The sequence below is a fragment of the Erigeron canadensis genome, chromosome 3 (assembly GCF_010389155.1).
Source record: "Erigeron canadensis isolate Cc75 chromosome 3, C_canadensis_v1, whole genome shotgun sequence".
Taxonomy (NCBI): Eukaryota; Viridiplantae; Streptophyta; class Magnoliopsida; order Asterales; family Asteraceae; genus Erigeron; species Erigeron canadensis.
Window position 1 is genome coordinate 5,058,663 of NC_057763.1, and position 12,294 is coordinate 5,070,956.

The 12,294-nt window shown below is 32.6% G+C and overlaps 2 protein-coding genes across 3 annotated transcripts; one reads left to right on the plus strand and one right to left on the minus strand.

Annotated features, from left to right (window-relative positions):
- Nucleotides 1-2,541: 2,541 nt before the first annotated feature.
- Nucleotides 2,542-5,868, minus strand: LOC122593739 (pentatricopeptide repeat-containing protein At1g09820). 2 transcript variants are annotated; one of them, XM_043766185.1, is made up of 4 exons: nt 3,757-5,868; nt 3,128-3,642; nt 2,848-3,042; nt 2,542-2,767 (listed from the first exon to the last, which is right to left on the minus strand). In XM_043766185.1, the coding sequence occupies exon 1, from the start codon at nt 5,761-5,763 to the stop codon at nt 3,898-3,900; it is 1,866 nt and encodes a 621-aa protein (XP_043622120.1). In that variant the 5' UTR covers nt 5,764-5,868; the 3' UTR covers nt 2,542-2,767; nt 2,848-3,042; nt 3,128-3,642; nt 3,757-3,897. The 2 variants fall into 2 exon arrangements, with proteins under 2 accessions (XP_043622120.1, XP_043622119.1); XM_043766184.1 differs by having other exon boundaries at nt 3,123-3,642.
- Nucleotides 5,869-7,439: 1,571 nt separating this feature from the next.
- LOC122591409 (glutathione S-transferase T3-like) lies at nt 7,440-9,255 on the plus strand. Its single transcript, XM_043763681.1, has 3 exons — nt 7,440-7,782; nt 8,153-8,423; nt 8,763-9,255. Exons 1-3 carry the CDS (start codon nt 7,440-7,442, stop codon nt 9,253-9,255), a joined length of 1,107 nt encoding a protein of 368 aa, XP_043619616.1.
- Nucleotides 9,256-12,294: the final 3,039 nt, after the last annotated feature.

Sequence of the window (12,294 nt, forward strand, 5' to 3'; positions counted from 1 at the left end):
ATTCCATTTACATAAATTTCTCAATAAAGGTAATGTCATTAGTTTTCGTCGTTAGTCATTCGTTAAGTTTCAAGTCACCATGCCAGTCATTTAAAAAGCTTATCTGGATATTTGACTGGAACATGGAAATGTATATATACATGTTTATATCTATACACCCAACAAAAACACAGGAAGAACAGAAACAAAAACGGAAATCAGAAAGGAATAAAAGAAACATACACAATAACCCAATCTAACCTTAATCTAACTAAACACAATAAACACAAAATCACCTTTGAAGTCAGAAAGAAACAGAATCGCCGATTCAGATCTGAACAGGAAGAAAAGGGGTTGCTTGACCGGCGTTGACCAGATCTGAACACGAATTCCAGGGAGTTTTCAATAATATATGAAATGGACATGTTGCCAGACACGATCTAAGGGAGATGTACATAAGGATTTAGAGTTTGAATCATGTTTAGATCCATTAAATTTTTCAGTCTTTTAAGTTTCACATCGAAAAACTCTTTACACCTTTTTTCTGGCAACATGTTATTCCGACGAGTTCTTATGTTATTCCGGCCGCCGTGTGGTTATGTTGAAAATAAGCTTTTTATGGAGCAAAATAGGCATACCAATTACTCGTCATATCCACCTAGAAACGTAAATGCTGCTGCAAATAACATAGTGGGTATTAGTGAGGCGACCACCATTAATTCAGCAGCTCTTTCTTTCATCCTCCATTCTTTGGAAATGTATGTATTAAGTCAACATATATAATTTTGATTAAGTCAACATATATAATTTTGATTTAATTTTGTGTATTGGTGGATATATGTATTTTCTTTTTCTTTTTATAATGTATAATCTGTTTTAGTCAATGCCACGTAAGCAAAGTCGATGATGTGGCATGGGTGACATGACACTTAACGGATGCCTGACGTAAAAAACTAACGATGTTCCCCTTATTAGGAAATTTATGAAAATTGGATCCTTTAAATAGACGAAAACAAAATAGGTTCTCCTTTTTTGAAATTTTAGGTAAATAGGTTACCTAAAATTTTGTATTTTCCCTTTTCTTAAAGGAAATGCCTTTAGCGGCCATTTGATATATTAACTTCCTAAGAATCATTCTTTATCATGCTCAGCTATTTGATTATTACAACTTAAGACCAACATGGCTGTGGATTAATGGCTTGCCAAAATGAAGATGAAACCACGGACTGAAATAAATAAATAAATACATGGAAATTCCAGTTTTATTACAGGTGATATAGTATTCTGATAACTTAAAATAGAACACCAAACGTGATCGCTTCTAGAAGAGATGTCCATACATGATACATCTCTTGAGTCTTCTTTTTTCCCCTCTAATTAATCATTAACCATGTAGGAAGTTACTATTCTGACGAAAACATTCAACTATAAATTAAACTATAGATGCATATTATTTGGATGGCCATTCTAAACACAAACCATAGATGCACATTATTTGTAGGGCACGATATACTTCGGTATTATCACCAACTATTTATTATGATATATTACGAGTAACATCTTTAAAACTCCCAACCATCTCCAAGATTGCTTAGTTGTAAGGCTGAGTCATTTAGTATACAGTCTATACACGAAGGAAAGTTCAGACTTACTCAGATGAAGTTGATTCTGTTGAACCAATGGGCCTCAAACTGTAATCTTCCTCTTGTAGCATTTGGTTCTTCTCGAAACAGTCTTCTAGCCACTGACAGTTGACCAGATGTAACTTTTTGTTCCTTAAAAGACGCCTCTCCGATGATGAGAAACTGTCACAGCAAATATTAAAATTACACTCACAAGTCTTTTTTAGAACGGAGAACAACTCCAGTAAAATGTCTGATCAAATGGCCTGATGTTGATTACCTTTTCAATATAGTATCAAAATCCACATTTAACCCTGGCAAAGACATGACCACCATATGAGTAGCAGTAGAAATATGATTGCTGACTTTACCGCCATTAAAGGAAACTTCAAGTTTCATCCTTCTCATTGAAAGTTCAAGGAAAGCTTCCCAATCTGATCTCCTACAACTCAAACCCATGGTTGATTATCTATATAAAATTTACAAATATATCCAAGAAAAAGAAAGTTGAGAAAGTTTAACAAAGAATTTACAGATAGTTTGCTGGAACATAGAAATACATGCAGCATCCACTGAAGCGTGACCACTTGTCCAGAGGACAGTACTTTTTATGATAGTCAATGGTTTTAGAATCCTCAGATCTATTGATGTTATTCAAAAGCTGGAAACAAAACCACAATGTTTAGTCTATTAATTTTGTACCATTAAAAAGAATGGTGACTGACTGATTATCCGAACTTTACAATTACCTGTTCCAAATCTTTGATGTCAATATCCATATAATAAGCATCTGAAAATTCATCAATATCTTCTTGTAATTTCTTCTTTGAAGACTCGGAAAGAACGAGAAAATACCTATATTACCCATATCTGCAGATGAGACACTTCAATGTATACCAGAAAACTCAAAAAAGATAGTAATGGGTACTGCAATAATTACTTTGGCTGTAAGGGGATAAGTTTCTTTTAACAACAACAATCAAGAAGCCACGAGTAATGGATGACATCACCATGACGCTTTGCAGCTTGAAACTTGATCCCTCTACTTTCTGCAGCAATACAATGAGTAACTGCATTGTTCAAATTCATTGAAAAATTACCACCATTTTCAGCCACCATTTTGTGCAATGAATCCAAGGTATGCGTCAAAGGTACATTCGCAAAGTCTAAAATGTTTCAGGAATTCCAAATATATGGTAAAGATAAATAATGACAGATATACTGAACAAATTTGATAGAAGGATACAAAACATCATATTTGATAATACTTTTGTCTCTCCTTTAACTTGAGAAACATCAGTATTGAGCAGATGAGAGGGAACTGACGAACCACTCTTTTTATTTGCAGTCCTTGCTGATTTTGCTCGTTTTGGTTTATTTTCTTGCTGATTTTCCCCCCATTGTGTTGTATGATTGCTAGAATGCACCAATTCTACAAAAGCTGCAAGAATGAACATCCATACTCAAAACATCTATAGTGAAAAGTCAAATTAAGATGTAAAATCAATAACAATTTACTACCTTACAATCAACATCAAGGCATTCATGCCACGGTTTATCATCCCTTGAGGTAAAAAAGGGGAGTAAAGAAGTAGATGGTGACATATCGCGGTGCTGCAGGCTCAAAGACCACTTGATCTTCTTTTGTGGTATCCTAAATAAACGACGGTAAGCTTTGCGGCCACCATACATTTCAATTCTGATGGTAACAACATCATAACCTCACAACGAAGATAGAAATTGCCGAATAGGTCAATTTATGTTAGCACAAATCATCTTCAAATCAACACTCAAATGTGTCCCTCAATCTTGCTTCCAAATTTGTCACTGCTATCAAATTGAAGTGGACAAAAATCGAACAAATCAAAGAGCTATGAATTTGATTTGCAAATATCTGAACTTCATGAACTAGCCATAACCAACAGGGTAGATCGATCAATGAACTGGAACATAGATCAACCAGCAGCGAGTGTATCTTCTTAAGCAATCAGACCAAATGTATATTGATCAGATTATAAACCAAAACATCCCGTTAAATATCCTGAAAAAGGAACAAACATATAGATTAACTTTTACTCAACTGATTGATAATGATCAATAAGCCAAGTTCCCGCACTCTACCAGACAATTAAAATAGACCAAACAAACTGATTACCCTTTGACAAAGAAGACAACGAAGTGGTTGCAGATTCTCGATTGATTACGTTTGATTTCTGCTAAGAAACTGATTTCAACATGTTAGAGCAGAACTGTTCACCCACAAAAAAAATCACCACCACTAGCAGAGAGGTGTTAGTCAAGAAGTAACAGGATTGTTATAGAGATGCCCGTCTATATCAGGAAGAAATCCTCGCTCCATCATTTCCTCTCTAACAATATCATAGGTTATACGATTAGGTACCAAACCTTTCTCCAACATCTTGTTAAGAAATTCATTAGCTATTTCCAGCTTACCTTTCGCACAAAAGGCCTTAATCAACACATTATACGTCACGACATTGGGCCGCCTCCCATCCCTTTCCATTCTTGTCATCACATTCAAAGCGGCCTTGAGGTTTCCTTCCCTACGATAACCATCCATCAAAGTATTATATGTTAACTGAGTCGGAATCAAACCAACCCGCGACATCTCGTTAAGAAGCTTTAGCGCCTCTCTTGACTCCCCATTTTTGCAAAGTGCACCAATCCGTATATTATATGTTACAACATCTGCTTTCAAATCTCTATCCTTCATAACCTCCACAACCTTATTCGCAGCCTCCATATCTCCAACTCGACTATATCCAGCAATCAATGAATTAAAAGTTGAAACTTTGGGACTTATATCATCCTCTAACATTGACTTATACACTTTAGCCGCTTTTTCCAAATTTCCATTTTGAAAATAAGCATTAATCAATGTATTAAATGTATACACATTAGGAACTAACCCTTGCTTAGCAATATCATCAAACACCTCTTTACATTCCTTCACGAGTTGCTTCTTTGAAAACCCGTTCATCAAAGCATTAAAAGTAACAAGACTCGGCTCCACGCCCAACTCAACCATTTGAGCCCACAGCGCAAGACCTTCATCAACCTTCCTCAAACCACAAAACCCGTTAATCAAAGAATTATACGTGACAACATTAGGTTTCAACCCCTTATCTTGCATTTCCTTAAACAACTTCATACCGGCAACAAGGTTTCCATCCTTACAATACCCATCTATAACACAATTATACGTTACCTCATTTGGAAACACCTTCTTTTCCACCATTTCCTTCATAAGAGCGTCTACTTTATACATTTTCCCATCCCTGCCCTTCTTACAATACCCATCAATAAGCGTATTATACGTCACCACCGACGGCGAAACACCCCTAACCCGCATATCCTCAAAAACATCCGTTGCTTTACGCAACCTCCCAGCTTTACACAACCCATTAATCACCATATTAAACGTGGCCCGATTAACCCCAACCCGTCTCTTCCCCATCTCTCTATACACAAATTCAACACGCCCAAACATCTCTTCTTTCACTAAACAATCAATCAAACGATTACACCCCAACACAGACAACTTCAACCCGTAATCACCCGCCCTATCAAAAACCTCGAACCCCATCTCGGGTTTTCCATTTTTCAAAAACCCCAACATTAAAATTTCCACAATTATCGAATTCACACACACATTTCCCTCACAAACCACACCCAACATCCGCAATATCGAGTTACAAGAATGTTTCGAATCAATAACAGCATTTCTAACAAAACAACATCTATCATCTAACAATGATCTGATTTTACTATACTTATTAGCATTTGCCAACAAATAAAACAATCTAAGATAATGTTCAAGTGAATGAGATACCTTAGACTCCCTTTGGGACCATTTGAAGTACGATAAAACCACGTCGGCCGGAGCATTCGATTCGAAAAGATGTTGGAGAAATAGGTTAGGGGGAATTGTTGTTGAATGAAGGGATTTGAGGGCATTCCAATGTTGATTTTTTATAAGATCAAGATAAGTTTGTGTGTCTTTTTGTAATGGAACAGGGGATAATATTGTTGTTTGGGAATTTGAGGAATAAAAATAATAATAATAAGATGATGATGATGTGGTTGTGATTATGGAACATGGGATTCGTGTGTGAAATCGAAAACGATGAAGACAGATCATGTTACAAAGTGGTTTGGATTTAGACCAACTTTAACGCAGCATGTATTGGCGGCGTATTCAAGCCAAAAATCCGGCGTGGAGGATTAAGGACGTCGGCGTGGAGGGTTAAAGACGAAGATAGATTGAAAACTCAAAAGTCAAAGCATTGAAACTTTTAGAGAGCGTTTGGTAAAAAATGTTTTGTAGTTTTACATTTTTAATTTTTTAAAAAATAAGCGTTTGGTTGTAAAAAATATTTTGTAGTTTTTTATTTTTAATTTTTTAGAAAATAAAATGTGTTTTCATTTTCTATAAAACAAATCAAAATTTTAAAAACGCGTTGTAATTAGAAAACTAAAAAACATGTTAGAGAAGTGAGAGGAAGGAAAAAATGAAATAGAAAATAAAAATGAAAAACAAAATAAAGATGTTTTCTAAGTTTTCTATGAAAAAATAGAAATCAATGTTTTTTGTTTTCTTGGAAAACATTCTTTGATAACTATTATTAGAACGCGTTTTCTGTTTTTCATGTTTTCTTGAAAAACAAAAATGAGAAACAATGAGTGTTTTCCGCAACCAAACACCCCTTTAATACCAATATACGGTAGTTAATATCAAGTTTGATTTTAAACCTCCAACTATTAACATATCTATAATGCTCTATTGTATATGTTAGTTTGAAAAGAGTTTTTAAATCCTATTTTTTAGTTAATATATGGTTTTTAAGTTAATACACGCATTTTTATTTTTTTTAAATATTAATAGTATTGATGAGGTGACATTAATAAACTGGGACTTCAGTGTTGGGGTTAATGGCAAAAATGTTTCAATGTGATGAGTCAATGTATTACTGATTGACATCAATAAACTGGGTTTTAGTGTGGTGGATTAAAGATGTTCTAAGAGCAACTTTAACGCACAAAGTTTTACCGTTTCCGGCGCGGCGCATTAAGGCCACCAGCGTATTGGTAGGCGTATCCGTCCAGCGTAGTGGCCACCGCGGTAATGATTCTTGGTGTATTGAATTGATTATTGTTTTTGTTTTGTTTTCACCTTTTTCTTTTCTTTCATTTTGCTAAAATGTAGGGTGAAATAAAAATAAATATTGTTTGTTTTTCTATTGATGGTGTTGAAGATTGTAGGTCGGCTGAGTGAAGTGGAAAAAATGAATGATTAGATCTAGGCTTTCTTTATTAGACTAAACGGAGTGGACACCTTTATGGCCGACCCTCGCCCTCCCTCGCCGACCGTCGCCCCCCACACCACCCCCGTCGACCGACAATGTATTCGCCCGACCCACACCTCTCGCCCTTTCTTCCTTTGACCATCACGTTGACCGAGGTGAGTAAATGCCCTACCGGCTAGTTTGACCAAGATTAAAAAAAAAAAAATTCCCCTTGTTTTTAAAAACAAATCCTTTCCATTCCATTTTCCTTTTACTTTCATCTTCTCCTTTTTTCTTCCTTTTTTACTTTCATATACCTTTCTTCTTCTTTTTTTACTTTCATCTTCTTCATATTTAACCAAAAATGTTTCCAAACAACAACTTCAACAACAATCCTTTTACCCTGGGTAATCGTAGTCAACGTCCAAATAACTCAAATCAACAACCCGATATGTTAAACGACCTTAATTTACTCAATAACCCACAACTTTTTCAATTGATTCAACATATGTCTACTAATCAACAAATGAGTATGGGTATGGGTATGGGTTCACTTATGGGTATGGGTCCGGGTATGGGTATGAGTGGTTCGAGCCAACATGAAACTTTTGGTGGGTCGTCTAGCCAACAAAACACTCCCGGTTCATTTTTTGATCGTCAAAGGCTAGTTGAGACTCCACCACTAGATTCTCAAGATGATGATGTTGTTCAAGAGACACAACCACCCCCTCAACCATCAAAACCAAGGCGGCATAGGAAAAAAGTGGCCGGCGAAGACGAACCACGACCAAGAAATGTCATACAAACGTGGTTACCGTCGGAAGAAATGAATTTAGCTACGGCTTGGCTATCGGTGACCGAAGACCCAGAATGTGGTATTTTTCTTTTTACGCATACTATTTTTTTTATATAAATATGCCCATTTTTTTAAAAAAACTGTTTCGTTTTTTTTTTTTAAAAAGTTGTTTCGTTTTTTTTTTTTTTTAAAAGTTGTTTCGTTTTTTTTTTATAAATTAAAAAACTGTTTTAGTTTTTTTTTTAAATATATTTCGGATTTTTTTAAAAAGAGAAACAGTTTTTAAATTTTTTTTTAAAAAAACAGCGGACTTTTTTTTAAAAAAAAACACATTTTTATATTAAAAAAAACAGTTTTTTTTTTTAAAAAAAAAAACAGCTGAGTATTTTAATTAAAAAAAACAGTTTTTTTTATTTGAAATATTATTTGAGTTTTGTTTTTTGTTGTAGCAAATTATCAAAAAAAGGGGGTATATTGGTCACGAATAACCGAGGCTTTGGCGACATTAGAAGAAAAGCCGATAGATTACCGTGACCCCGAAGTTGTGAGTGCGAAATTGAGGAAGATACGTCCAATTATTCAAAACTTCAACCAAATCTATACTCGAATCGGTCATGCAAGTGGGGAAAACGATTTAGATCGTGTTAGAAAGGCCAACGAAGAGTATGAAGGAACTTATCGCAAGCCATTTCTGTATTCATCAATTTGGGGCAAAATTCGGTATATATTTTACTTTTTATTAAGTTTAATTATGTTTAATATATATATATATATATATATATATATATATATATGTACATCTCATTTTATTATGTCTAATATATATATGTATGTACATTTCATTTAATTATGTTTTATTATGTCTAATATATATATGTATATATATGTACATTTCATTTTATTATGTTTTATTATGTCTAATATATATATGTACATTTCATTTTATTATGTCTAAATATATGTACATTTCATTTTATTATGTTTAATTATGTCTAATATATATATGTACATATATTACTTTTTATTATGTGTAATTATGTTTTATATATATTTATATAGGTACAGTTCGAAGTTTTATCTCGTGGACAAAAGCGCTGTGAGGACCAATCTCGGTGAACCCACGGCCAAAAGGTCGAAGACTTCATCATCCACTGACCCAGTGGCTAGTCAAGGGTCGGATGCTAGGGTCAACTTTGACCTTAACTCGTTTGAAGAGTTGGGTGATAATGATGATGAGCCGGGGCATCAAGAACGGCCCATTGGTAGGGACGCATCAAAAAAAGCGTCGAGAGGGGAAGCCGGGTTGAGCTCGGGAGGCAAGGGGAAAGGAAATGGTAAGTATATGGAGACGTTTGAAGTAATTGCGAAAAAGTTGGATAAGTTGTTTGATATGAGCTTGAAGAAAATTGAGTTGAAGGAAAAGAAAGTTAAGATCATAGAAGAAGACCGCGATTGGAAGTTGTTGGGTACCGACTATTCCCACCTTGAAGAGCCCGAGCGAAGCATCATGGAACGCAAAAAACAAGCGCTTCGTGAAAAATATTTGTCTTGATTAGTTTTTATATTTAATAACTTTGTTATTTTTATGAACTATTTTATTTTTCCAACTTTGTTATTTTAAGAACTTTGTTATTTTTATGATTAACTAGTAGTAATTTTAATTATGTTTAATAAATTTGTTTATGTTTAAAATATATATGTATCTCCTTTTTATTATAACAAACTTTGTTATTTTTATGATTAACTAGTAGTAATTTTAATTATGTTTAATAAATTTGTTTATGTTTAAAATATATATGTATCTCCTTTTTATTATAACAAACTTTACAAAAAAATCAAAAATAAAATTAAATCAATTATTACCATATGGCACATGGCACAAGTCGCCCACTCCTTAAAAACCCACCCATTTCCACCTTTTTTGAGGGGCAACTCTTTTTACCCCACATGCCACATGGCACAAGTCGCCCCCTCCTTCCCCTGACACCACTCCTCTTAGTCTTAGTGACTTATTTATGGCTAGCATATGAAATGTCAAATTTACCCTTGTTTGGAATGATACGAGTATATTAGTTTGCAAAAAAAAAACACAATTAAACCTTAATCGTTAATGTAGTACTGTATAAGTTTGTTATCATTAGTAATAAAAATTTTAAATAATATATGCTATAATAATATGTTTTTAATTTAATATAATGTGTTTTTTAAATTGATATAAATGATGATGTGTCACTAATAAATTGGAATTAGTAAAAGTTATTTAGTGTAGTGAGTTAGTGTATTGGTGATGTGGCATTAATACATTAAATGTCAGTGTGGTGGGTTAAAGATGATCTAAAGGTTTTAGCTTTTATTTAAGAAAATAGCGACGAGCTCTGGTAATCGTGCACCACGTCTTCACTTGGCTGTTCTTCGGAATCTTTTCTTTGATTTATTTTTTTATTTTTAAGTTGGGTAAGATTTTAATTTGATTAATTTAATTTTTTTATACTCTATAATCTACCCTTATAAATATAATAAGTAAGATTCAAACTCTGATAAAATACCTTAAAGTTAATGATTTTACCAATTGGTCACCAACGTTATTCACTATATATGCCTTTTAAGAGTTTAAGTTGGATATAATATAAAACAACTGAGATTGAAAGTGGTTTAATCTACTTTTTCTAATACATTTTATTGTGTAATAATTATATTTTTACAATTAGTTATCTAATAAAGTAATTTTCACCTTTAATGTATTGTAATGTATTAAAATAAATTTTTGAGTGTTTTAATATTGGTCTTACTTTAAAGATGTTATCATTTAGAACTCACCTTTACTCTATATTTATATTTATTTATATATCTATATCTACATATAAAAAGAATAGCACCTTTTATTTATGTAAAATGTTAAAAATACTCTCTGCAATATGACTATAATAACACTCACTCTTCTTCTAAATCATCTCTTCTTTATTAACTAGTTTAATTACTGTATCTTCACTAATATACCTAAAATATCTTTAATGAAATAAATTTCACCAACAGTTATTCAAATCTTAAAATAAAACCCACTTAACGGAAACTTTGACGAAATTACAACTAATATACCCAATTACCACCACCACCGGTCCAATTAACCACCCAACACAACGACCGCTGTCGGGCCAAAAACCGCCGCCGTTTCAATCAACCACTCAGCAATGCACCGCAACCTCCATCTTCCTTTTTTTTTCGCCGCATATATATAATCGATCGGGGTTTTTCATTTCTATTTGTTTTGCTTCAACATTCTTGATTAAAACTCAAATATAACTTCAAGAATCAAAGATTTGGATGCATTTTTACATATGAGTTTTGAACCAGAACCCAGGTAGTACCTAGAAAGCGAGTTTGAAGTTATGGTTATGAAAAAAATAAGAAATAATGTGGTTTGATTTGACTGCTAATAGGTAGATCCATTTTTGTTTGTATAGTTTGTGGGTGTGTGTTTTGGGGATTTGTCTTGTAAGTTTGTATTGTTGGGTTGATTGTAGATTTTTGGAATATAAATTTATATTGATATTTTCTTAATGATGATCGATAAAGACCAGATTTTAGTTGTTTATGATTTCAGAGAAGGGCTTCTTGTTGATGATGAAGAACCTAAAGTTGTTGAAAATATATATATACAAGATGAATATATATATATAAATATATAGTCCCTGTGGTTTGTGTTCATTAAAACTGGACGATATTACCCTCGCATGGCAAGCACGTGAGCGGCTTAACGGCTAAAAAGGGACGGACGTTTGTAGGAGGGACGACTGACAATGAAAAAGAAAAGTCCAGGGACATCTAGTGATAAAAAAAATACAGGGATGAAAATGCGAATCGAGCAAATCATAGGGACGATTTGTGATAATTTCTCTAATAATAATAATAATGATGATGATAATAATAATAATAATAATAATAATAATAATAATAATAATATAATAATAATATAATAATAATAATAATAATAATAATAATAATAATAATAATAAAAAGAACTATCATGGTAGCCAAACATCATTAATATATATTAAAACAAAAACCCTTAATTCTAAATTTGAAAAATATGGATCATTGATTGAATTTGATAACTTATTTTCCACCATTATATTAATTGAATTTGATAACTTTTGGTCCTTCAACTTTTATATAAATGTGTTTACCACTCAATAACTTTGTTAACTACATCTTTTTTAAAATAGTACTCTGAATTTCTTAATGTTAGTAACTTATAACTATAAAAATTATATACGACACTATAATATATTTTCATGTATATAAAGTTTTTTTTGTATATTTCTATTTCTAATGTCGTGTAAATGATATAAGTTTTGATAAAATTTTCATTTAAAACTGATTGACAAACTGAATATGGTATTTAGATTTTGATAAATATTATATGATAAATTTACTACATGTTTATTTATTTGTCGATAATCTGTACCATTTGTTTCACTAAGTTTCTTTTGTTAAAAATTTTAGTTGTATTATTTTTAAAATTTTTATTCATAATAAAGCATTACAACTATGATATTATTACGAGAAATTTTAATTACATTTTCCTTTCATT

Coding starts and splice junctions, on each gene's coding strand:
- LOC122591409 (XM_043763681.1), top strand. CDS start 7,440: ATGGGTATGGGTATGGGTTCACTTATGGGTATGGGTCCGGGTATGGGT. Junction 7,783..8,152: donor GACCGAAGACCCAGAATGTG/GTATTTTTCTTT, acceptor TTTTTGTTGTAG/CAAATTATCAAAAAAAGGGG. Junction 8,424..8,762: donor TCAATTTGGGGCAAAATTCG/GTATATATTTTA, acceptor ATATTTATATAG/GTACAGTTCGAAGTTTTATC.
- LOC122593739 (XM_043766185.1), bottom strand. CDS start 5,763: ATGATCTGTCTTCATCGTTTTCGATTTCACACACGAATCCCATGTTCC.